The sequence below is a fragment of the Telmatherina bonti genome (assembly GCF_933228915.1).
Source record: "Telmatherina bonti genome assembly, chromosome: 18".
Classification (NCBI taxonomy): domain Eukaryota; kingdom Metazoa; phylum Chordata; class Actinopteri; order Atheriniformes; family Telmatherinidae; genus Telmatherina; species Telmatherina bonti.
Genome location: NC_136616.1, coordinates 28456357 through 28483070, shown reverse-complemented (window position 1 = coordinate 28483070; position 26714 = coordinate 28456357). Strand labels below are relative to the sequence as shown.

Sequence of the window (26714 nt, the reverse complement as noted above, 5' to 3'; positions counted from 1 at the left end):
CAAAAGGGACAATCGGTCACCTGTAAAAGAAAATGGAACTCTTTCAGTAATTTTTAATCAAATAAAAAGAAAATCCATTTTTTGCCTCTTTCTAAAACCAGGATAATCATTTAGTTATACAAAAACTAAGTTTAAAAACATGAGCAGCATCCCCACTACTCCTATAGGACCTGAATTAACAGCCAGGTGTTGCTTATAAAAAGCAGCTGATCAACTGATCATAACCAGAGACAAGAGCAATCATCATAAAGAAGCAATAGTTTCTGCTCATCAATCTGTAAAGGGTTATGAGGGCATTTTCAAATTATTTGGAGTCCATTATTCTGCAGTAAAATGCAGCAGATTATTCACAAATGGAAAACATTCATAACATTTTGCAGTATTTTTGCAGTGGATGTCCCGGCAAGCTCACTGCCAAAGTTCAGAAACATTTGAGCTACATTTCGACCCTCTAAAGTGCTTTCTAGCATGTTAAATGTTAAAGTTTGTGACACTGAAAGAAAAATACACAATAAAATGGCTCGTTTTGAAGGGTTTGGAAGCCTATTATTCCCACAAAAACTAACAAAGGTACAGGTTAGCTTTGCTAATAAAGCCTAATAATTTTGTTTTTTTTAAAAAAAAAGATAACATTTTTTATTGAACTTTTATTTTAAGGGTAGGCCCATTGAGTCTAATTTATAACAAAGCTTGTTTAAAATTGGGTCTCAAAACGGAATAATGAGTCAGAACACTGCAGCAAATCCACAACAAAACCGCCTGCAAACCCTAAAGAGCTGAAGAAGCGCGGCAAAGACAAGTGAGCCAGAATCCTGCAGAGTATCAGAGTTTAAGAACTAACATGATAATGATAATGATAACAGCATATTTCTGTCAATAATGATATTTCTAAAAGTTATTAAGTCACGTGATGTACTTTTTTTTTCCACAAGCATCTGAATTTTGCCTTGTTTTTTTGTAAAATTAATAATAAAACAATATTCAACATGTTTATTTTAGGTTTATTTGTTCAATTTGAATTTAAAGTCTTGGAAAAGACCAAGATATCTTAGAAATGTCAGTAATCCCCCCACCCCACCCCCCCAATAGTTGCTTATTTAAATGATTGTTCCAAATCAAAATAATTTAAATAAATTGGTCTGATCGGTCTAAATTTATATCTCTTTCTTTCCCTCTGTTCTGTTTCAGGATGTCCTTAAACGGCAGCTTTCTGTGTGATGAGCAGTTCCAGTGCTCAATATGTTTAGAATTGTTCACAAACCCTTCGTCCACGCCATGTGGCCACAGCTTCTGCATGTCCTGCATCAACAGATACTGGGATGGAGCTAAAGTTTGTATCTGTGACAGCTTTATTTATTTTCCATCCATTTCTTTGCTTTCTTTTTTAAATTATTTGACCTTTTTCAAGATTTTATTTATCACACTTGCTTATATCTATATTTTTATCCTCTTTCTTCTGTTTCATCCCTTCTGCCTTCTACAACCTCTTCTCTCTGTGCAGTTAATGGCATCCATCTTCCCTCTTTCAGATTTGCCAGTGTCCTCTTTGTAAGAAGACATTCCAGAAGCGGCCAGACCTCCAGATTAACAGGACACTACGAGAGATCACTGATCAGTTCAAATCCATGAGCGGTGGTGGAGTGACAGGGAAGGAGAAAGGAGGACTACAGGGGGGAGGAGGAAATGGAGCCATGCCGCAAAACTTATTCAATGAACTAAGAAAGAAGCTGCCACGCCCGCTGCCAAAAATACCCCTCACAGAGACCTCCGGGCCTGCAGTTCAGGGTGAGCCAGAGTGTTTCTACTGACTGGTTACAAGTTTACAAGTTATGTAACGAATTTCAGAAGCATAAACACTCATCAAGCAAAACCTGGGGCACGTTATGCAACATTTGTTAGAAAACTTTTTTTTTTTAGAAAAGGTGTAAACTTTATTAATAAACTTTATTTAAAGTATTTCACAACATCCAGTTAGACTTTCAGAGCATATTTTTCTGTGGAAGGTTTTGTTTGTGCATCCAGACATTTGTGTCTTTAGCTAAATGAATATATGGTACATTGTGAGTGTGTTTTAATCAGTGTTGGGTAAGTACTGCATCACAGTAACACATTACTAGTGAAGCTGTTACTTTTTTCCATAATTAAAATTCAAATGAATATCTCTTTAAATAAAGTAACTCACTGTTACCCTATTGTGCATTTGTTCATTAATAGCTAAATTAATGTGGGCATCTTCCTGTCTCCAGCGTCCATGCAGCACAACATGGGAAGTGTTGTTAAGTCTGCTTGTTGGGCTTGTTTTTCCGTAAAGTTTGTAAATATTGTCGCCCTATGTGCTTACTTGGGCTTCCTCTGCTCCCTTTTGTGAAACCCTTCTGTTTCTCTCACAGCTTATGTTATTATCTATATAAAAATTTTAAGAATTGTGTAAAATCTGGACACTCTTGCCTTTATGTGCCCATTTTATGAGAACATTTTTACAACATGTAATGTTTGATAGAATTGCTCCACCATGTGACAAACTGAACAACTTGATATGTGTGGATCTTTTTTTTTAATTTATTTTATTTTTTACAGCAGATGTTTTCAGTTTGTTATATATGCAAAAGTAAATCTGTGGAATATTCTGTTTGCCATATAAGCATGTATTCTGGATTAAACCTACACATACTGTATTTATGTGTATATGTGTACACATAATGTTTAGTACCATCTGAAGATGCAGATACCTGAACATTTGAACGACAACGTTTGGTTCAAGGACCCAATGACCTCTGGCACACCTTGGCGTTAAGCTGCTTAGAGAACAAGGAAATAGATTACATGCTGTCAGCCTTGTCATGGTTGCTTCATACACACAACTTGAATTCCATACATCTGGTTTTCAGTGAACTCGACCAAAGGGTTCAAATACCATTTTGTTTTCTTAAATCCTCTACTTCTGCAGGTGAGACCATCCCCACATTGCTTCTGCCGGTCCGAAACTCAATGGCTTCATCAGTACCGAACCAAAGTAACACTGCAGTCTTAAACCACACCAATGAACCTCTTCCACCTCCAAAGCATTGGTCCCGCTCAAACAGCCGTAGAAGGTTCACTCTAAGTGGGGTCGCTAGCAGCCACAACATCCCGGTCTGTGATATTCACCAGAGGGGAATAATGGTATGCATAGCTCCTGATTTAGCTACCATGTTATCATTATTACTGAGAAACACTTAAGGCTAATGTGCAACTCTTCCTCTCGCTGCTCTTAGATTTATTGCAAGACCGACCAAGTGTGCATTTGTCCTGAATGTGAGATCGAGGACCACAACGACCACGACACTATGAGCGTTGAGAGCAAATGGATGGAAACTAAGGTTGGAAAACTTTACAGATAACGATGTTTTGAATTACAGGTTAAAACTTCCACCTTAACTCCTTAAGTCACAAAAATGGCTGAAGGAAGAAGAAGAAGAAGAATTTCATAACAAACTGCTACAAGGAAGGTGATGGTTGATGTGATAGCAAGTATTTCCTTACGTTCAGAAATCCAAACCATCATGGCATGTAGTTGTACATCCTGACAGGATCTTGTCACTTTTGACCTGAGAAATATTTTATCTGTTCAGAAGTTGACATTTTTCTGAGGTCTTCAATAAATATTAGTGGCATATTTTAAGGAAAAATGCAACAGAGGTGCAGTACCAAAGCAATATTCTCATCTACCCTAAAAACATCACTGAAATGAGAGTCAGGCCAGGCAATGTGTCTAAAAATTACAATCCTATATTTTTCATACCAATTTGGACTTCCAATTTGATTTTAAAAAAAGGAAATGATGTAATTAAAGTTGGGCTTTTCCACCATAGATATAAAGTGCCTTTAGAGATACTATGCAATATGTCGTTACTTGTCCTAGTTTGAGGTTGTAAAAACAAACCAGTTCGAAAAACCAATAACTCAGGTCCCTTTCTGTGAATGAGCTTCTCCTTATTAGCCTCTTGAGTTTTGCTTGTGCGTGTCTCGTTGGGATGTGGGTGGGAGAGGTAAGGAAGCCCAACAAGAGTGTTATCCAAGCATATTAAAAGGAAGGGGGAGAAATCATCATAAATCTCAAATCTGAATTAATTGTTAAAATTGATATATAACCAGTAGGGGTGGGAAAATCAAATTTAAAAAAAAAAAAAAATCTGCATTTTTTTGCTTCACAAAAATCAAATTAAAATCGATTTTTTTTGTTAAAAGAAAATCTTTTATTTTTTTCAGACAAATTAAAATAATCCTTTATAAAATTTTTGTCATTTTCATTGTTTTTATTGATTTTTTTTACTTGTCTTCTTGGGCATTATAGCAGCAGAATGATGATCTGACTACTGTGCTGTTTTTTGCTAATTGAAACCAAGAAAAATGACGAGCAAAAGAAAAAGGTTTTGCACTTTTTTTTTTGTTTTAAATCTACAAAATCAGCAATATTGAAGAATTGTAAGAATCGCAATTTAAATCGAATCGGCACCCAAAAATATTGGAATCAAATCAAATCGGCACCCAAAAAATTGGAATTGAATCGGGACAAAAGCATATTGTCACAGCCCTATTATCCAGCCCTGTAAAGGAGATCACACAGTAACTAAAACAAGAGCTAACAGCCCAGAATTGAAAAATATGCACCAATTTTATACCCAAGTTCTCTCATTGCAGCCGGTTATGATCCTCCTTCAAAGCCCTATACTGCTGCAAAATATGCCTTATGTAGTTGAGATTGTTAAAACAAACAAACAAAAACATAATTGTTAATATATTTTCAGGAACACTGAAGTGACATTAAATTCTGTTGGGAGAACCATGATGGAACAAGTCTTCCATCCCATGTAGACTAAATTTCACTTAACGTCTAGTCCTCAATGCTTTGTTGAGACTGATCTCCTTCCAAATATTGCTTTACTATTTGTTTTTCCTCTTAGTCCTTTTGCACACCAATACAACATTCAAATTTCAAATAACAAATGACCTCTTGTGGTAATGACACAAACTGAAGTGTAAAAATTACACCTCTAACACTCACGACAGTAATGTAAAGACTGTATTACTGCTCACCCATTTTGGCTAAACCAATAAAGTGAAATATTGCCATATTTATTACTAAACTTAACTTAAAGTTTAATAATAAAAAAAGTTACATGCTGGTCCAAAGCAGACATCATAAATAATGATGTGTCTTGCAGCTTGAAGAGGAAGAACCTACTAAACAGTATAATTTACATACGGATGCTAAGCTGTTGTAATGTTCAATGTTTTCCGTCTGAAGTGTCAAATCCTGCCAACATTGACTAGTAAGGTTAAAAGCAGTTTGAAATATAGTAAATATACACTTAATAATCAGAATAAATAAAAAGAAAGAAGAAATGTTTCAAGATAATTGCTGTAGTTTTGGAGATATCCCAGTCAAAGGATCAACCATCAAACACCCCCAATGTAACAGAGGAGTAAAGGAAGATGGGACTGAGTGAGAACAAGAAGCAATTTTTAAAAACAATGTACAAAAATGGGAGCAACATTTTATGAATTTGTAATTCTTTATCATGTAATGGGAAAGTGACTTGAACTTGTTTTGAGGAACACATATTACTTTTAATGGTGAAGACACCAGAAAAATTAGTGCACTCCAGCCCTCAAGGCCGGTACAATGCAGGTTTTTCTTTTTTGTCTCCATGCTTCAACACACCTGATTGAAATGAATAAATAGGTTGAAAAGAAGCTGGTGGATCCATTTGATCTACCAGCTGTGTTGGTAGAGGGAAAAAACAAAAACCTGCTGGATACCATCCCCTTGAGGACTGGAGTTTAACACCCCTGGATTAGTGTGACTAAGAAACTGAATGTCCTCTGAAGTGATGGAAACATGACTGTGTGTGTTTGTAGGAACAGGTAAGAGTGTCGGAGCAGGAAATACAAGAGTTGATCGAAATGAGAACAAGAAAAATTGAAGAGATCAAGATATCAGTGAATGAACTGGAGGTAAAACACACAAATATAATTTGCATATATAATAATAATAATAATAATAATAATAAGCATATGTTATAAATATACCACAGTTGTATGTCTAAAACTTATCTTTTCTTTTTATTTAATTTCACTATCCAACATTTCAAGATGTCATGATTCATTTTCAAGTTACTGCAAATTTGAGACTGTGATAAACGGTTATAATGTGTGTATGTATATAGTTTTTCATTTACTTGGTGAAATTATGTCATCCTAATTTTAGCGTCATTTCACAATATTTCATTAAAGACATTCAACGTTCAAGTTTAGTTTTCATTTATTACCAGTGACTGTGTGTTCTTACTCCTCACACTGCAAAACAGATGCAGAACACCTTAAATGTTTAAGCATGGTGCACTACAATAACCTTTCTACAAAAAGTGCAGAACAGATGTAAATAACATGGTCAAACTCTTGCAGATGGCAGTGGACCGAGAGACGGCGAGCAGCGTGTGTCTGTTCTCGATGCTGGCCTCGGCCATCGAACGATCGCAGGCGGAGCTGATGGAGGTGATGGATATCAACCGAAGGGCGGCAGAGCACCAGGCCGATTCGATGATAAAACAGCTTGAGAGGGAGGTTGAAGAACTCCGGGGGAGACAAAGTGCTCTTGCTGAGCTTGCCAAGTCAGATGACCATGTACACTGTGTCAAGGTTGGTGAGGAATTAAGGTTCAGCTACAGGAGGGGAAAACTCATTCAGGAGGACATGTGAATTATGTCCATTATTTATTTTCATCTTGTTCCTAGACATTCACCGTCCTCTCCAAACCCCCGCACGTCAAAGACTGGTCAGGAGTGTCATTGAACTGTGACCTGGGAACTGCAGCAGTCTACAAATCTCTGTCAGATATGGTGGAAAAGTTCCAGCAAGAGCTAAAGAATGTCATAGAAACTGGTCAGTAAGATGCAAAACGTAGTTCGATTTCAAATAGACCAGGAAGAACAAGCAGACATATAAACCCTGTATCATTCATTAAATGAAAATGGACCTCGTGAAAAAACACATTTTGTTACATTTTTGTAGTCTCACAAAACATTAATTCTGCATTGACACACTGCCCTCTAGTGGTAGACCTTATCGAACTCAGTGCTGATCCCTGGTAAGTTTGTTGTTTCCCTGCTTCAAAACATTTGACTCCAATCAAATGGATCCAACAGCTTTTCGTCAACCTCTTCTCATTCATGTCAGCCAGGTGTGTTAGAGCAAGGAAACAGGAAAAACCTGCACGACAGATGACCTTTGACACCTGTCTTCTGAGTTGTTTATTCACACGTATTATCAGTTTGATCAAGTTTAAAGGCCTGTAAGCTTAGTGCAAGTTGTTTGTTTTAGGATTAAAAATGTTTGTTTTTCTGCCCAGGCTTTCCTGCTCCAGTACTGGACCCAAGTCCAGTCCGAACACATCACAGTAAGTATTCATCCATCCATCCATCCATCTTCTGCCGCTTATCCGGGGTTGGGTCGCGGGGGCAGCAGCCTAAGCAGGGAAGCCCAGACTTCCCTCTCCCCAGCCACATTTGCCAACTCTGCGGGGGGGATCCCGAGGCGTTCCCAGGCCAGCCGAGAGATGTAATCCCTCCAGCGTGTCCTGGGTCTTCCCCGGGGTCTCCTCCCAGAGGGACGTGCCTGGAACACCTCACCAGGGAGGCGTCCAGGAGGCATCCTGACCAGATGCCCGAGCCACCTCAACTGGTTCCTCTCGATGCGAAGGAGCAGCGGCTCTACTCTGAGCCCCTCCCGGATGACTGAGCTCCTCACCCTATCTCTAAGGGAGAGCCCGGCCACCCTGCGGAGGAAACTCATTTCAGCCGCCTGTATACGAGATCTCGTTCTTTCGGTCACGACCCACAGCTCATGACCATAGGTGAGGGTAGGAACGTAGATCGACTGATAAATCGAGAGCTTCGCCTTCTGGCTCAGCTCCTTCTTCACCACGACAGACCGGCGCAGAGTCCGCATTACTGCAGACGCCGCACCGATCCGTCTGTCGATCTCATGCTCCATCCTTCCCTCACTCGTGAACAAGACCCCGAGATATTTAAACTCCTCCACTTGAGGCAGGACCTGACTCCCGACCCGGAGAGGGCAATCCACCCTATTCCGGCTGAGGACCATGGTCTCAGATTTTGAGGTGCTGATTCTCATCCCAGCCGCTTCACACTCGGCCGCGAATCGCTCAAGCGAGAGCTGGAGATCACGACCAGACGAAGCCAACAGGACCACGTCATCCGCAAAAAGCAGGGACCCAATCCTGAGGCCACCAAGTTGGATCCCCTCAACCCCTCGGCTGCGCCTAGAAATTCTGTCCATATAAGTTATGAACAGAATCGGTGATAAAGGGCAGCCTTGGCGGAGTCCAACCCTCACCGGAAACGAATCCGACTTACCACCGGCAATGCGGACCAAGCTCTGACACCTGTCGTACAGGGACCGGACAGCTCGTACAAGGGGGTCCGGTACCCCATACTCCCGGAGTACCCCCCACAGGAGCCTCCGGGGGACACGGTCGAATGCCTTCTCCAGGTCCACAAAGCACATGTAGACTGGTTGGGCAAACTCCCATGCCCCCTCCAGGACCCCAGAGAGGGTATAGAGCTGGTCCACTGTTCCGCGACCAGGACGAAAACCACACTGCTCCTCCTCAATCCGGGATTCGACTATCCGACGGACCCTCCTCTCCAGGACCCCTGAATAGACCTTACCAGGGAGGCTGAGGAGTGTGATTCCCCTGTAATTGGAACACACCCTCCGGTCCCCCTTCTTAAAAAGGGGGACCACCACCCCAGTCTGCCAATCCAGCGGTACTGCCCCCGATGTCCACGCGATGCTGCAGAGGCGTGTCAGCCAGGACAGCCCCATAGCATCCAGAGCCTTAAGGAACTCCGGGCGGATCTCATCCACCCCCGGGGCCTTGCCGCCAAGGAGCTTTTTGACCACCTCAGCGACTTCAGCCCCAGAGATAGGAGAGTCCACCCCTGAGTCCACCAGCTCTGCTCCCTCATGGGAAGACGTGTTGGTAGGATTGAGGAGGTCTTCGAAGTATTCCCTCCACCGACCCACAACGTCCCGAGTTGAGGTCAGCAGCTCCCCACCTCCACTGTACACAGTATTGATGGAGCACTGCTTACCCCTCCTGAGCCGCCGGATGGTGGACCAGAATCTCCTCGAAGCCGTCCGGAAGTCTTTCTCCATGGCCTCGCCGAACTCCTCCCATGCCCGAGTTTTTGCCTTGGCAACGGCCGAAGCCGCATGCCGCTTAGCCCGTCGGTACCCATCAGCTGCCTCCAGAGTCCCACAGGCCAAGAAGGCCCGATAGGACTCCTTCTTCAGCTTGACGGCATCCCTCACTGCTGGTGTCCACCAACGAGTCCTGGGATTACCGCCACGACAGGCACCAACGACCTTACAGCCACAGCTCCGGCTGGCCGCCTCAGCAATAGAGGCACGGAACACAGCCCATTCGGACTCAATGTCCCCCGCCTCACTCGGGACATGTTCGAAGCTCTGCTGATGGTGGGAGTTGAAGCTCGCTCTGACAGGGGACTCAGCCAGACGTTCCCAGCAGACCCTCACAACACGTTTGGGCCTGCCAGCTCTGACCGGCTTCCTCCCCCACCATCTGAGCCAACTCACCACCAGGTGGTGATCAGTTCACAGCTCCGCCCCCCTCTTCACCCGAGTGTCCAAGGCATGTGGCCGCAGGTCCGACGATACGACTACAAAGTCAATCATTGAACTGCGGCCCAGGGAATCCTGATGCCAGGTGTACATATGGACACTCTTATGCTGGAACATGGTGTTCGTTATAGACAATCCATGACGAGCACAGAAGTCCAATAACAAAACACCATTTGGGTTCAGAGGGGGGGGACCATGCCTCCCAATCACTCCCCTCCAGGTCTCACTGTCATTGCCCACGTGAGCATTGAAGTCCCCCAGCAGAACAATGGAGTCCCCAGAAGGAGCACCCTCCAGCACTCCCTCCAAGGACCCCAGAAAGGGTGGGTACTCTGAACTGCTGTTCGGTGCATAAGCACAGACAACAGTCAGGACCCGTCCCCCCACCCGGAGGCGGAGGGAAACTACCCTTTCATCCACCGGGGTAAACCCCAACGTGCAGGCACCAAGCTGGGGGCTGATGAGAATGCCCACACCTGCTCGGCGCCTCTCACCATGAGCAACTCCAGAGTGGAAGAAGGTCCAGCCCCTCTCGAGGGTACTGGTTCCAGAGCCCAAGCCAAGCATCGAGGTGAGTCCAACTATATCTAGTCGGAACCGCTCAACCTCGCGCACAAGCTCAGGCTTCTTCCCCACCAGAGAGGTGACGTTCCACGTCCCCAGAGCCAGCTTCTGCAGCCGGGGATCGGACCGCCAGGGTCCCCGCCCCTTGCTGCCGCCCAGCTCACATTGCACCCGACCCCTACGGCTCCTCCCGCAGATGGTGAGCCCACGGGAGGTGGGGCCCATGTAACCCTTTCGGGCTGAGCCCGACCGGGCCCCATGGGTAAAGGCCCGGCCACCAGACGCTCGCTCTCGTACCCCGCCTCCAGGCCTGGCTCCAGAGGGGGGTCCCGGTAACCCGCGTCCGGGCAAGGGAACATTCATGCCCAGGTTGGTCGTCATCATAGGGGTCTATGAGCCGTGCTTGGTCTGGTCCCTCCCCTAGACACCTGTTTGCCATGGGTGACCCTACCAGGGGCATAAAGCCCCCGACAACATAGCTGCTAGGATCTTCGGGACGCACAAACCCCTCCACCACGATAAGGTGACGGCTCAGGGAGAGGAGTAAGTATTCATGTCCACCTTAAATAGAACAAATCAAAATATTTATACTGGAAGCAAGCTGATGAAATATCTGATCAAACAATAACCATAAACTTGAACATTCTATCCATGGTGAGTTTAACAACGTGGGAATATTTTTTTTTTCTGCAGGGGTGAAAACAGTACAGGATTATGCAAGTATGTTGCACTCGTCAAAAATCTTTCATCACTACTCATCTCTGTCACTGACTTACTTCTTCTTTAGTTTGCAAGAACAATAATCCCATCATTAGTTTAATTTCAAAGGTTATTATTTGTACCACTAACTTTAATATCTATAGCCTCTGTGTGATACCATTATGTGTAATTTCCACATAATCATACACACAAGTTCTGCCTTAAAGTATTAAAATATTATAAACTTTTTACGAACTTAAATTAACAAATATTGGTAAAAATAAATAAATAAATACAAAAAAATAAAAAATAAAAATACAAAAATAGAACATCAGCTAGTTTTTCTGCCATAAAAATGACTGAAATGGTCCCTGCCTTCACTCAGTCTTTCTCTACCTCAGGTCAGCATGTCATCATCAATAACAGCATTGATTCAACCTGAAAGCCCAGAAAACAAGACCGACTGAGAAAAATAAAATAAAAACACGTAAATAGAAACTTCATTCGCAAATACTCACATTTTCCTCGTCTGCAGTTGGACCATGAACCAATGGGAGGCTACCTTCCTCCCATTTACCGACAGTCTTGTTGAGAGTCACATGTAAACCTGACCTGAGGAAGAAACCAGCTGCAGGCCGCTAAACGACGCCATTAGGAAATATTTATCATAAACTCTCATGCCAGCTTCATAAACACAGGACGTCAGTGTCGCTACATACTACAGTGTTCAATTGTGTTTTCACCAGCTAACAACAATAGTTTTTATCTTATATTACGGATATTTTACCGACGGCTTTCTGACGGTAGTTACCACCATAGACATCATACACGATGTCTTTGGTTACCACAGGTGCTGCACTAATGGCGCATTTGCTGACAATGGGAATATTTCTCGTGTCTAGCTATTCAATTATTTTTAAAAAATCAAGGTGAAAATATTTTAACAAACTACTTTTAGAGTTTTATTACCTCACTATTTTATTGAGCATAGTTTACTGTACAGTTACAAAAATAGATTTAAAAAAAAAAGCAACAGCAAATTGCTACATCGCCCAATTTCCATGGTACAGTGAACGCATCACTAGTCAATGTAAATCGTTATATGAATGTTTGTGTTAAGAGGGTGACACTAAACTTTCTCCATATCTACCTGCTTTCTAAATGACACATTTTCATTTGTAAGGACGGTGTTTTTCCCGGTTAGTAGTAAATTCAGACATTTAAATATATGTCCAATAGTACACTAAAGGCCATTACCCTATAATGCAAGCCTTTAATTATGCTATTGTAAATGTTTAAGAACTTCACTTTTCATTGACATCAGAAAGGAAGGACTTTTACTGAATATGTGCTTTTCATGGAAGCTCTATTTAGCTAAATTAGCATCACTGAGTTTTTTTAGATAGGTTAATGCAAGATTTGGACAACCTGCAGTTTTATTTTCTAGAGATATCACTGTTTAAGTGGTTATTTGTTTAAACAAATTTTATTACTCCCAAAAAACTTTTTGTAAAAAATCACATTGCATAAATTGTACAGATAGAAGCACAAATTAAATGGAAACACAATATTTGATTTAAAAAAAATCTGAAATATATTTGTGAAGTATAATTTAATTATATTCATGTCTGCATTTACAAGTGTATGAAAGGGAATTATAAATATTGATAGAATCCTGTACAATTAAGTGTTTTACTATCTATTTTTAATTATTGCAGCAAAAGGAGTGCATGATCATGTCTGTCAGCATGTTTCACATCCAACTAAAACCAGCTGTAGTTATTATGAATCACAGATTCTAATATTTAGCTTTAATGGAAAAACATCATATTCACAAATAATCAAGTCTTTTTTTTCTTTAACTTACCACAAGCTTACGCTGTTTTTTTCCCCTGCAAGTCTATGATCTCTGTGGGTTTAGACTAGTTTAGGGTGGAATCATTCATAAAACTGAGGGTAAAAACAAAACAAACTTTAATGTATTTATAATGAAGTATTGGTAAAGCATTCATTCATCCTGCAATCTACAAAAACATGCATGACTAAATAAGACTAAAGTTCTTTGTTCCATCTTTTTCCAACAAAGTGGATGTGACTCTGGACTCCAATACTGCCCATTCCAGACTGATGTTGTCAAAGGATAAGAAAAGTGTGAGACACATGTTCAATTATGTCAATATTTATTATCAAACCACTCAAATTATTATCATGATTATTATTTTTTTTTTTTTACAATTCATACAGGATGTATTGTTTGATAATCTGCATGTGTCTTTGCAGGTAAGGTGTGGAGATCGACATCACTTTGTGACAGACACCCCTGAAAGGTTTGACAGAGTTGTGTGTGTCCTGGGGAAGGAACCCATCTCTTCTGGGAAACATTATTGGGAGGTACATGGGTATATCCTGCACATGTGCAGTATTAACCGATAGTTTTCATTAGGCTCTCATTAGTTTTTCTCACAACCATGTTCTGCCTCCTGTGGACAGGTGGAGGTGGGTGGGAAAACTGACTGGGATCTGGGTGTGGCCAGACAATCAGTCAACAGGAAAGGGAAGATTGCTTATACCCCAAGCAATGGCTTCTGGTTCCTCAGTTTAAGAGAGAAGTGAGTTTTGTTAGTTGTTTTTTCCATTAAATGGGATAAAATGCTGATTTAAGTGTATTTGACTTTAAATATGCATTAATGTATCTGATTTAAATCCATAAAATAGATAATTAAGCCAAAATGATACAACATAAGACACTTAACCACCAAAACAAACTCAAATGTGAGTATATGAGATGTTGACAAACCACTTTAAAAGCCAAAGAAGCATCCTGTATCACTGCTGCCAGTCCACTGAAGCACAAATAGTTCACAATAGAACTGTTACTAGAGGCATTGTCACTAGAGAAAGCAACATCTGCTTATAATGTCAATCTTGTTTTCTTTCTCTTCTACATTTTGTCTTTCCCTCAGAAGTAAATACGCTTTTCGAAGTGAGCCATGCACAGACGTCCATATGACCCACCGACCTAGTAAGATTGGAATATTTGTGGATTATGAGAAAGGACAGGTACAGCATGGAAAATCTCCTTTAAATAACTTGTATCAGCATCATATAAACAATAAAATCAGTTCTGCTTTCGTCACAAAGAATGGTTTTTCAGATGTATTTCCTTTTAGTTTTGTCGTGTAATTATACTGTAATTATACTTTTTTTTTCTCTTCTGCAGGTATCTTTTTACAATGTTGATGCCAAAAGCCACATCTACACTTTCAATGACATTTTCACTGAAAATCTCTACCCTTTCTTCAGTCCCTGCACAAATAAATCAGGAAAGAACGACATGCCACTAAGTATCACACCAGTTCACATGTCAGAATAACATCTGTTGTTTTGGGGGTTTTTTTATACCCTGATTCTTGTAATCTGACCTCAAGTGGTTTAAGTAAATGTTGTTGTTTTTTTTTAACTGCCGTTGCCATCTCACCAATAATATAGATAATTTCACATTACTTCCTGTCAGTAGCTAAAATTAGCCAGTAGCCTATTAGCTTAACTTTGCATGAAAGCTTAACATGAAAGCTAGAAATAATATATCAACATCTGCTTTTCACTGCATACACAGCTTAGTTGGTGTTTTTTGTTTGTTTTCTTTTATTTGTTTGTTTGTTTTCTGTGACTATGTTAATTGCACGCCCTACTGTATTATATGGTTAGCTAGCTTAAATGCTACAGTTTAGTGCTGCTCACAACAGCTATTGACTTACTATTTTTATAAACTTATAAACTGTAAATTTTAAGAAGAAAAAGGAAATAAACAAGTTATATTCTCTCATTTTCAAAACCTAACTGCTGGCATGTCTTGCTAGGAAAATGCATGAATAGTATAAATTGTGAGCACAACAGTGTATATATCATCTTATTATGTATAGTCTTTGGTACATATTAACATTTTACTTCGTGACATAGGAAAAGATGTTTATTTATCATGATGGCCACTGTTTGACTGTTTATTTTGGTAATCTTTACTGTATTGACAAATTCCAATTGATTCAATATAAACCTCTGAACATTTTTAGTGGTAGAAATAATTAAACTTTATCTTTTAGAAAAGTTGGACATTTTAAAAAATGCAACAGAAAATTTAATTTGTCATTTCAAAGTTTGTTTGAACATTTATTTCAGACACAGGTACAAAAAATTTATTTTCATTGTCTTCACTAACCCCGTTGCATTTTAAGAATATGAACAAATCTAGAATCGGATGCTAACATTGCACACAAAAAGAAGCAAAAGAAAAATAGACAAAGAAAAGTATAATATATACAAGCAACACCATTCTGTAAAATGGCCTAACAAGCAGTAGTTGTTAACTACCTAGGGCGTCTGGATTGGGTATAAAAGGACCCTCCACAAGATTTCGAAGTTAAGTTTCCAGTTTACCACTTCTTCAAATCTCTGATAATCTTAAATAGTATAACACAATGTAGATGTTGAAAGATTTTTTTTATTATACAATAGAGGAAAATCACTAATGATTTTCTGAAAGAGTCTGTCACAAGCTGTAAAATAAAAACCTATCTGTTCTTATAAAGGCTTTGCTGGATGTTTTTTTTTTTTTTTTGATAACCAAATCATGGCACCCTCACTTGTCACCAATTAGTTTAAGTGTGGGACCTTCCAGGGTTACTTTTCTGTCCTATAAACATTGTTTTTTGCCTCTCCAAACTTCTTGTGTCATTTTATCAGTATAAGTATTTCTATTTTCTAACTATAAATAAGTTTATCAATGAAAACACTGAAAATTGTTGTGTAAATATATCTGTTGAATAAAGGTTTCAGACAATCTCAATTAGATTTCACTTGTTGTTTGACAAAAAGATCACTTTTTTAGTGACAAAGTTTGAACTTTGAATATGTTTACTGCTTTGTAAAAGCAAATTGGAATATGTACTTTTATTGTTATAAATTTATCTGTTATCACTCCTTTTCAGGAGAAGATTTTACATTTGAAAAAACTTCACAAAGACTTTTTAAGTCGGGGTATGAAATAGTAATGACAAAAGTTGAGAAATGTTGCCTCAGTTAATTCAAATACTTTAAAAACTAAAATTATTTTTAAAAAAATCAGAACTGAAGAAATTTTGGTGTTTGACAATAAGTGAGTTGGTGGTGTTGGATGTGCAAGTGAATAAAAGTTATGCAGGACTATTGTATGATGTAAAATTAACAAATGAAAAGAAAAGAATCAAAGGACTGACTGCTGCTGGGAGAGAAAATGTACTAATTTTGAATACCACCCTATTAAAAACCAAAACAAATCTGGGAAGGCAGGTGGATCTTGTATGCCCAGTAAAACCAAAAGAAAATATAAAAATCAAATATCAGCCTCAATTCAAGAGTTTTGAAAACCTTTTGGAACATTATGGAAACACATAGTACAGTGTTGGAAATTTTGGCAAACTGTCAATTGCTCAACCAACGGACCATCAGCGCTACAGCAGTACAAGTAAAGCGCAATCAGCCACAATAAATCATAAAATTAATTAGCCTCAGCAAAGAAAATGTCACAGCTGGGAAAATATAGTAAAAGATGGGACATGTCACCTCTGACTTGATCACTTTGCAGATGGGTGTTTTCACACTGATAGATTTGCTCGTGCATATACTGGCAAAGCAAGCTATAATTTGCTGGATACTCTGATAAACTGCCATGTTTTACCAATACAATGTTCCTATATGGTAACTGATATAATCTGGATCAGATTATACATGCAACTAACTGAGCAATAGAAAAAAGAGGGGAAATTTGCTACTAAGACAACCATGTAAGATTTTGGGAGCTTTGTCAAGTTTTAGTTTATTCAAATTCAAATTGAGGGGTCATTCGTTTTTCCGACTGAGAATCTGGAAATGACTGATTCAATGGAAAACAATCAAGTGTATTGATCCCATCTCCAAGTTAAACAAATACAGTTGACAAGTCGCACAAAGTTTCAGCCCATTTTCACTCAAAGCAACAAAACATCAGCCATTTCCCTCCTGGTGTCTTCGGTGTTTGTCAGTCATTCAGATATAAAAAAAAAAACAAAAAAACCTCAAACCAAGACTTTGGAAGGACGAGTCACCCAACATAAATGGCTTTATCAACAGTTTTATTTATTCTTAGGATTTATATCAATAAAGAAAAGGCATTTTTGGGAAAGATGAAGCAAAAAGAGTGAATCCAACATCTGCACCCCATTGCTGACATGAAAACCACTTGCTAATCATTTACCACTAATTTAAAATAACATCCTTAAAAGATCATTTGCAGTCAACTAAGCACAAATATCACAGCCATATCAAATCAGCATCACATATATGCAAACTTTTAAATAAAATCACTCAATTATTTTCTTCTTGATGTGTCAATACCAAGTTCTGATGTGGTTATAGTGGTGTGGAATTCATGTCAGTCACAATGACATAAGTTGCAACAAGAGACGCAACAAGCCTTCACTGTCCCAATGATGTGCCGTTTGCAGCAGCATAGCTTAAAAAAGGAGATAAACGTCTGTATGCCTACTTGTGTAAACAGCACTGACCACTAAGGTGTCATTTGACTAGAGGTTCCTCTTGTAAAACCAAATGTTGGCAGATGTAAAAAGAGTTTTTATTATTTATTTATTATTAAGTCTAGCAATCACAATTATGATAATTATTAAAGTGATGATTTAGGTTAATTTGCCAAACATAAAACCTAATATGGGCAACATGACTGCACAAGTAAGTGGGGGGAGGATCACTTCTGCTGTGGAAAGAGTATCGAAGAAAGCCCTACATAACACCGGGTGTCACACTTCAGCAGCAGAATCGAAGTTATTAACAAAATGAGCCAAAACCTGAACACAACACCTGACTCGGAGCCTTTTCAGCGGTTCATACATTTTCTACTTGAAATAAAACAAGGTTATGTGTGGTAGAATCATCACTGCAGCAATGTTTTAAATATGTTTGTAGAAAAGGTCCCAAAGTCACCAGCGTAGTGCTCCTTTGTTCTTTCATTGGGTTTACTTCAATGTTAGAATGTGGTGACTTATGGGTTAATGTCACGAGGCCAGCTCACAGGGTGCGATATGGTTGGTGAAATTACACAGGCAAGTAAAGTTAGTGGATAGGTGGGCGACAGTTGTGTAGGATCTGAGTTCTAGTTCTGGGTGGTGTGTGCGTGAGTGACTGGAAACCACACACCAACCCACGCATCCGAACCTTTCTCCAAATAAAAGAGAAGAGGAAAAGGATCAGATCAGCCTTAAGCCTTTATTTTTCCACAACACACTTGGATTGTCCCTCCAGAGCAATCTTCGTCATGTTGAAAACAAAATATACAGGTTAAAGAGCTGAACAGAGGAGAACAGGGACTAAAACCTATGATTCAGCAGATCAACATGCTTTATGAGGTTAAACGTCCAAACTTACAGTCTGGAGACTGCAAGTTTCTGCATCGGAAATCCTTCCCTATCCTTTTTAAGATTTTGCTGTCACGTAGAGTTTTTGTATTCTTGTTTTTAAGGTTTGAACTAAAGTTTATAAAATAGAATTTAAAAAAAGCATTTTGGAATTTCTTGATACAAAGAAAACGAATGTCTCTACTTCTACAAAGTGATGGAAATGCAACATTTTACTAGTTTTCTTTTTTTTTTTCCCCCCGCCCAAATCTACAAAATTGCTCATTAACCTAAAACAGTGGCCTCAAATTCCAGTCCTCGAGAGCTGCAGTCCAGGAGGTTTTAGTTGTTTCCTTGGTCTAACACACATGACTGAAATTAATGTGTCATTGCGAAGAAGTTGACAGGAAGCGGTTTGATCCATTTGATTTGATTCAGGTGTGTTGGATCAGGGAAATAACGTAAAGCTGCCGGGTTGCGGCCCTCGAGGACTGAAGGTTAAGATCCTTCACACAGAACAACTTCAGGACCTAGAGCTTGAGCATAAAGAATAGCCATTCCTGCTAAATTAAGATTTGTATATGTAGGGGTGTGCAAATATTTGGGAATCTGATCAAAGTTTCTGTGAATAGATGAGTGATTACGTGTTGTTTTTGTTGTTTGGAACCAAGTTTGTCCCAACAATTTGCAGCAGTTTCTCGTGAATACCTTAAAAAAAAATCTTACATTGTAAGATTCAAGCATCATTTGAAAACTTTGCATGTAGAATTTATTCCACATCAGAAGTTGGTGCGGTCGATACGATCCTGCTCCAGCTGAGACTTTGCCTTTTTTCTCTGCAGGAGGATGTGTTCTGCAAACTCTCTCACGGCTCCCATTCCCCCGCCGTGTTGGCAGGTGTACTTTGCTGCATTGATGGCATCTACGGGAGCGTCGCAGGGCACTGCACTCAAACCTGCCAGGTTCATACAAGGGGCGTCCTCTTCATCGTTACCTGGGGAGGAAGAAAACCACACATTTACATTCAAAAGTCACTGCATAAACGCAAATCCATCCACATCTCTGATTGATACTAGTGCTCACAGTTAGAAATGGTTGGAAAAGCTATTGCTAACTACGTTCCTCGATTATGAAAAGCTATTTAGCAGCTGTTTTTATTCCATGAATAAACATAATAAGCTGTGCTCTTTTAAGAGACCACAGGACAGAAAAAACTAGCTAAGCTCCCAGCTGAAAAATGAACTCATAATGTGCTTAGATACTTCAAAGACTGAAGAAAAGTATAATTTCGCATTTGTCTTTGAATGCACCATCAACAGATGATATGATTCCAAAATAAAATTACTAAATCTGATGAAAAGTAGCCGATATAGGCAACGGTTCTTCCTTTAAACCCTCTAAAAACTGAAATCAGGAAACTGGATTAGCAGTAAAATCCAGTTACAAAAGGGGTATAAGCTCACAGAGGGCTGTTGAATTCTGCAACGGTGTGCTTTAATACCCTGAAGCCTGTTACATACTCCACGAGAAGCAAGAACTGAGTTCTTGTTCTCGAGGCTGCAAGAACAAGAAAAAACGTCTCGTTCGGCAGGTCCATACATACTACACGAGAAGCACGTCTGCAGCGGGGAGGGATCACTGCGGGGGGGATGTCTGCTTTATGTGCAATGAACCCGGTTGTTACCTCCACCGAGGAGGTTGTTTTCCCCGGCGTCTTTCTGCTTAAGATAACTTAAAAGGTTACGGAGGGATTTTATAAATATTTCAAGAGTTGTTGCAAATGTAAAAATGAAGAAGTGATTAAATTCTGGTGGTGATCAGGATCACCGTTTGGATCCAGGAATGTTTTAAAAGGATTCTTAAACATTGTGCTTGGTGGAGGTTTCCGCTCTCCGAGTTTCTAGTTTCATATTTAACGAGCAGCTTCGTCCTCAGCACGGCGGGTTGTGCACGCGGCTGGGTCCAAGTGTTTTATTGCCACATGTAAAAATGTTCGTACTTTCTCACCACCTCGATAAGCTGTTTTATCAAAACAATCCGTTTTGCCGGCAACAGTAAACACACGGAAGCAGCAACTCCGCTTCCTGCTTTCTCTGTGTTAACCACGCCCACCTCCAATGTCCGACCAATCACACGATACTTCTAGCAGCCCCGCAAGAAAAAAGTTCTGCCAGCCCGGTGTGTCAAGAACTGTCCTCAAACACGTCCGCGAGAAGAAAATGACGTCATTTTCTTCTCGGAGCCTCGAGAACAAGAAAAAAGTTCTCGCTTCTCGTGGAGGATGGAACAGGCTTGAGGCAGTTGAACACATGACTCACTATGAAACTGTACCTAAAACAATGAGCAGTTCTAACCATGTGTGACCAAATGGCAGGCAAGAGAAATGTAAATATTTGAGAATAAAACGGCTGGTCATGTAGTTCTCTGTGAGATCGTTGTGTTGTAGTCTAAGCTGAGTGTAGTGTGTACCAATGTGAGCTTTTGTTATTTTCCTGCATAATAGAGTAATAAGAGCACAATGCCTCTCAAGAGTCTGACCCAGCAGGAGACAGCAGTGAGGAGCAGTAAGTGGCTCTCTTTATGTCCTAAATGCAATTAATGACACTAATGACAAGCTCAGATGTAGTCATACTGTAGAGAAAGCAAACAGTTTGGTTTTTTTTTTAAATCACAAATGAGCTGATGAATAAGATACTTAAGGTATTAATCTCAATAAATGGTTAAAGGAGCAGTTGCTTTACCCATATACGCTACATCCTTCCACTCCAGTTTTTTCTGCTCCACGATTGGCTGCAGATCATTTAGCAGATCTTCTCCCACCTGCATCACCTGGCAGCCTGTTGTCTGGCTCAATTTGTCAGCCAGCAACTTGGCCAAAGTGTCCTTGCTCGATATCAGGAGCAGGATCTGGTGAAACGATACACAAGGAATGACTCTGCTTATCCAACATAAAGGTCCATGAAAAAGAAAAAACAGTTTATAACAGCAGAGAAATCCAACCTCCACATCTTCTTTCTGCAACATGTGGAGGCCTGTTACATCTCTGGTGTGGATGGACATCATGTCCTCTTTGGATACAAACAGGTGGATCCTGCCATCAGTTAAACATCCTGAAACCTTACACAGCATCAGGCGAACCACCTCCGGCGTGACCAGACCAAAGTAACCGTACCTGGTGGGAGCCACACAAAAGTGAAATATATATTTAAAAATATGAATAATAATAATAATAAAAAAAATACTATAAAAAAGTATTTAAAAAATACTTAAAGAAAAAATACTATTAAAAAAAAATTTTTTTTAATGAAAAAAAAAACAAAAGAAAGAAATCCATTGATAAAGACATACGTGGACCTTGTTGGAACCCTTCAGTCAAAAGAAAACTCACTATGGTCACAGAAATAACTTGAATCTTACAAAAGTAAATCAATAAAAATTCTATTTAATTAAACCAATGAAAGTCAGACACTGCTTTTCAACCAGGCTTCAACAGAATTATCTATATAAAAATAAACTCATGAAACAGGCCTGGAAAGTAATGATGGTACCCTTAATATTTTGTTGCAAAACCTTATGAGGCAATCCTTGCAATCAAACGTTTCCTGTAACTGTCAATGAGACTTTTGCACCTCTCAGCAGGTATTTTGGTCCAGTTGTCTCAGGTTTGAAGGCAGCCTTTTCCAGACGCCATGTTTCCGTTCCTTCCAAAGATACTCAATAGGATTTAGGTCAGGGCTCATTGAAGGCCACTTTAGAAAATGTATTCATTCCTATATATATTATCCTAACTGCTTAATCCGATGAAGAGTTGTGGGGAAGCTGGAGCCTATCCCAGCAGTCTTTGTGTGAAAGGCGAGGTACACCCAGGACAGCCAGTCCATCGAAGGGCCACTTTAGAATAGTCCAATGTTTTCCTCTCAGCCATTCCTGGGTGTTTTTAGGTGTGTGTTTTGGGTCATTGTCCTGTTACAAGACCCATGACTTTTGACTGAGACCAAGCTTTCTGACACTGGCCAGCACATATCTCCCTAGACTCCCTCCATAGTCTTGAGATTTCATTGTACCCTGCACTGATTCAAGACAGCCTGTGTAAAATGAAGCAAAGAACCAGAACAGAGCCTCCTCCATGTTTCACAGTAGGGACAGCCTTCTTCATATGCTTCATTTTTCCATCAGTGAACATAGAGCTGATGTGGCAATAAAAGTTCCATTTCTGTCTCATCTGTCCAAAGGACATTCACCCAGAAGCTTTATGACTTGTCAACATGTAGTTTGGCAAATTCCAATCTGGCTTTTTTATGATTTGTTTTCAACAATGGTGTCCTCCTTGGGAGTCTCCCATTAAGTCCACTTAGGCGCAAACAACTACGGATGGTGCGATCTGACACGGATCTTCCTTGAGATTGAAGTTCACCTTCATTCTCTTTATTTTGTCACCATTTGTATTATCTGTCTCTTTGATTTGTCATCAATTTTCCTCCTGCAGCCATGTCCAGGGAGGCTTCCTACTGTCCCATGGATCTTAGATTTCTAAATAACATGTGCAGCTGTAGTCACAGGACCATCAATGTGTTCTTATAGTCTTTACCTTTAACATGCTGGCCTACAGTTTTCTTTCTAATCTTCTGAGACAACTCTTTCCTTTGCTTCCTTTGGTCCATATTGAGTGTGGTACACACCATGTCACCAAACAGCACAGTGACTACCTGTAGCCCTATATATAGACCCACTGACTGATTACAAGATTGTGGACACCAGTGATGCTATTTAGTGGACACGCCTTGGATTAACATTTCCCTTTTGTAACATTGTTTTCAGTCTTTTCTTGGGGTACCATCATTTTTACCCAGGTCTGTTTCACAAGTTTGTTTTTGTCTACGATTCTGTTGAAGGATGGTTGAAAGGCAATGTCTGACTTTCATTGGTTAAATTTCATGGACTTTTCATTAGGGTCCAAGCTATACAAAGTATAGAAAATAGTGAAAATAGCAATAATCTATGGTCCGCATCCACTTCAATGCAAAAATGGCTCTACAGTGCCCCCTAGACATGACAAAAAAATCCCCCAAAGAATTGGGTCTTGAAAGTCTACTTTGACGTAGGACAATGAAATTTGGCACACATGTGTAACACCTCAAGACAAGCAAAAAAGTCAATCAAACACATGTTGCCCTGGCAACAGGGTGTCAGCCATCTTGGCGATTACGCCCATTTTTGGCCCCATTTTTTCCACTTTATGCGCATTGTATTTGAACAAACTTGTCTGAGGGGATTCATGTGACTGACTCTTATTTGGCCAGAGGCTTCATCAACCTACATTAACCTAACATGTCTTGTGCAGGGAGAACACGCGAACTCCACACGAAAAGCCACTGCAATAAGCAACCTTCTTGCTGTGAAGTCTTGCTGTTCTCACCTGAGAACCCTCTGCTCTGCCACAGGCCAGTCGATGTCCACATCAATGTCCACACTGTACTCTGGCGGCATCTCATAGTATCCAATCGTACCACCCTGGAAAACGGCCAACACAGACATGACATCAGACATGCTATCTCGTGCTGAAAGCAACTCATTTAAAACACTAAGACATCCAGAACAACACGGCTACCTGCAAACAGCTCTCTTTCATAATGAGGTCCTTGGTGGCAAAATAAAACGAGCCATTCTCGCATAACTCTCCTTTCCAGTCTTGACGCCGTGGACGATTTTTAGGGTCCAGATTTTCAGGCTGAGTTGCTTTACCGGCTAGGAGAAAGCAGAACCCATCAAATGCAAAAACATTCTGCAACCCTCAATGATTTTCAGAGAGGCTGAGTTGTAAAATACTTTGTGCCGTAGCTCTTTAAAAGTTCTGTTTAAGACTGCTGCACATACGGACCAAAGATAGTTTCTGTCGATCATTGAAATTCCATAGAAACTTCTCTGCTTGCTGTGAAGTTTGACATGAGTGCCACGTAAGAAATTAAGAAGTGGTTTTGATAAACTAACATGGAAGGGGAAAAAAAAACCCAGAAGACTCGCTCAAGGCTAACTTACAGATCTGCTGTAATGTTATGACTATCTGAGATCCATTTTAGTTCAGCCTTTCCTGACTAATGTAACAGACTCACTCTGAAAAAAATATTGAACTTTGAGTAAAGTTCTGACTTAAACTGAAAATGTCTCTGCCTACCACTTACTCCATAAAGTCATAAAACCAAATGGAGTTGTCTGCACTGATCAAAGATCAGGCTACGCCGCTGGCACTTTAATGAGATTCACTGTCAACATAAAAATGAGAAGTAGAACTGTAGAACGAGTACTCTAGGGAAAAAGAAGTAACCAAGTTTTAAAGGCTTGTCATATTCTCCAGTAACTTCTCATTTCTGAGTATTTCAGCGAGTTAAAGTTGCTGGCAGAAACTGTGACTGACATGGGTCAAACAAAAATGGACATAGCATCTCAACAACTGGAGCTACATGGGAGTGAGTCCTGTGGTCAATTTCAAAAGCAGCCTCGTAAAGGTAAATCAGAGAATACTGTGCACGTACAAGAGGCGGATATTTTCATCTTTAGATGGTGATAACGAAAGAAAAAACAGGGAAGAAGATGTGCAGCGAAAGCCTCTGCTTAGAGTAAAACTGGAGACTTTATTATTTAACCGAATATAAACCAAAGAAAATCATGCCTGTTCGCTTACATCCTCTCTTGACTTCCTTCCAGCGGAACTGGTGTCTCCTGACTACGGAGAACACAGACGTGTAGCCTTGCTTTGTGATCATCTCTAAGGCCTGCGTCAAGTGATACGGGTGGAGGCATGGCGATGTAGCCTGGATGTTACATACCACATCAACGTCTGTTAATACAAAAAGGAAGTTATTTAGAACTAAACAGATGGCTGGTGTGGATTTCAATGTTTTCTATTGTGGAAATAGAAGTGATGTTTGTACTCGCATATCCAGGGTGATTCTCCTACCTGGGTTGAGGCTGACAAACTCTTGGATGGTTTCCAGTGATGTAGAAGAGTCCCTGGAGACTTCAGGACTTCTCCGGTGCACCTTGGCTCCCCAGGATTTTGCCACTTTTTCAATCTCATCGTGGTCTGTTGATACCCAAACACTGGGAAAGTGAACACATCGTTATTACTATTAATTATTATTCGAGTATAAGATACATATAAAGTAAGACTAAATCAAATATGGCCTCTTTTATCATTTATAAATGACCTTAGAGGTTTCTCATGGTTAATTATAAAAGGTGGGAAATTGAATTGAAAAAAATCAAATATCAGGATTTTTTGGTTCTAAATTTTAGGATATATATATATTTTTTTATATATATATTTTTCAAATGAATAAATGTGCCATTTTTATTGCTTTTATTGATCTTTTGACTTGTCTACTTGGGCATTATAGTAGCAGCCTGATGGTCTGGCTACTATGTTGTTGTTGTTTTTCCTAACTGAAATTAAGAAAAATGACTAGCAAAAAAAAGGTTATGTACATTTTTTTGGTTTTGTTTTTAGTCCACAAAAGTCGGCAATATCAAAGAATCGTGAGAATCACAATTTAAATTGAATCCGCACCCAAAAAAAATTGGAATTGAACAAATCGGGACAAAAGCATATCATCACAGCTGTGTTGAATACAGAAGATTTAATAAATTTCAGATAAGGAGGAAGGAGCCCAGTTTAATTTAACCCTGGCTTAAACCTAATAAACTCTCTGACTAACCTCCCCAGCTGCTTGGGTGATCTGATTGACAAGTTAAAGCCTCATCTCCCCAAACCTGCCCTAGAGAAAGTCATCCACTTGTTCATTATGTCCTGCATAGATTAACGCTTTATTTTGGTATTGATCAGCCAACTTTGCACCGACTGCAGCTTGCCCAAAACGCTGCAGCTCTAATATGTCTGCTGCAGAGATCAATGACTGAAACAGGACTTGGATCAGGCATGCATGCATTCCAGTAGAAATATCAATAACATAACGTGGTATCATTTTATGTACCTGTCAAACACCTTGGAGTCAATAGCAGCCCTCAGCACCCATCCAATGAGGGGAACACCGGCTAACATTTTGATGTTTTTTAAGGGAATGCCCTTGCTACCTCCTCTGGCCAGAATCAGCGCAGCTACGTGGCTTCCCCCACCTTCTGCACCGCCGGTGGCAGAATCCTCCCGTTTCTCATCACACAGCCGGGGCTGCTTGGAAATTAAGCCATCCAGCTGCCCAGTGTGAGGGTGTCGCTTCATTTGCAGTCTTCAGGACCTTAAGTGCTGTCATTGGGAGTCCAAAGTCTTCTAGTGGACAAATCTGTAGCGTTAGCCAGCGGCTGTGCGCT

At 40.2% G+C, this 26714-nt stretch overlaps 2 protein-coding genes across 2 annotated transcripts; one reads left to right on the top strand and one right to left on the bottom strand.

Annotated features, from left to right (window-relative positions):
- Positions 1-1189: 1189 nt before the first annotated feature.
- LOC306769261 (E3 ubiquitin-protein ligase TRIM39) lies at positions 1190-14344 on the top strand (the record flags this gene model as incomplete). The annotated part of the gene is made up of 12 exons (XM_079257827.1): positions 1190-1330; positions 1530-1785; positions 2948-3162; positions 3255-3359; positions 5902-5997; positions 6448-6681; positions 6777-6924; positions 13058-13122; positions 13252-13362; positions 13462-13580; positions 13935-14031; positions 14192-14344. The coding sequence occupies 12 exons, from the start codon at positions 1190-1192 to the stop codon at positions 14342-14344; spliced, it is 1740 nt and encodes a 579-aa protein (XP_079113953.1).
- A 3906-nt stretch (positions 14345-18250) lies between these two features.
- On the bottom strand, positions 18251-26714 carry cmasa (cytidine monophosphate N-acetylneuraminic acid synthetase a). Its single transcript, XM_079257420.1, has 8 exons — positions 26381-26714; positions 25348-25490; positions 25072-25227; positions 24001-24137; positions 23809-23903; positions 21393-21564; positions 21134-21299; positions 18251-19386 (listed from the first exon to the last, which is right to left on the bottom strand). Exons 1-8 carry the CDS (start codon positions 26623-26625, stop codon positions 19172-19174), a joined length of 1329 nt encoding a protein of 442 aa, XP_079113546.1. The 5' UTR covers positions 26626-26714; the 3' UTR covers positions 18251-19171.

Excerpts from the sequence above, each read along its gene's own strand:
- cmasa (XM_079257420.1), bottom strand. The coding sequence starts at position 26,625 with ATGAAGCGACACCCTCACACTGGGCAGCTGGATGGCTTAATTTCCAAG. Across the intron at positions 25,228-25,347 it reads GTTTGTCAGCCTCAACCCAG|ACGTTGATGTGGTATGTAAC; the intron begins GTAGGAGAATCA and ends TTGTATTAACAG. Across the intron at positions 23,904-24,000 it reads TGAAAGAGAGCTGTTTGCAG|GGTGGTACGATTGGATACTA; the intron begins GTAGCCGTGTTG and ends GCCGTTTTCCAG.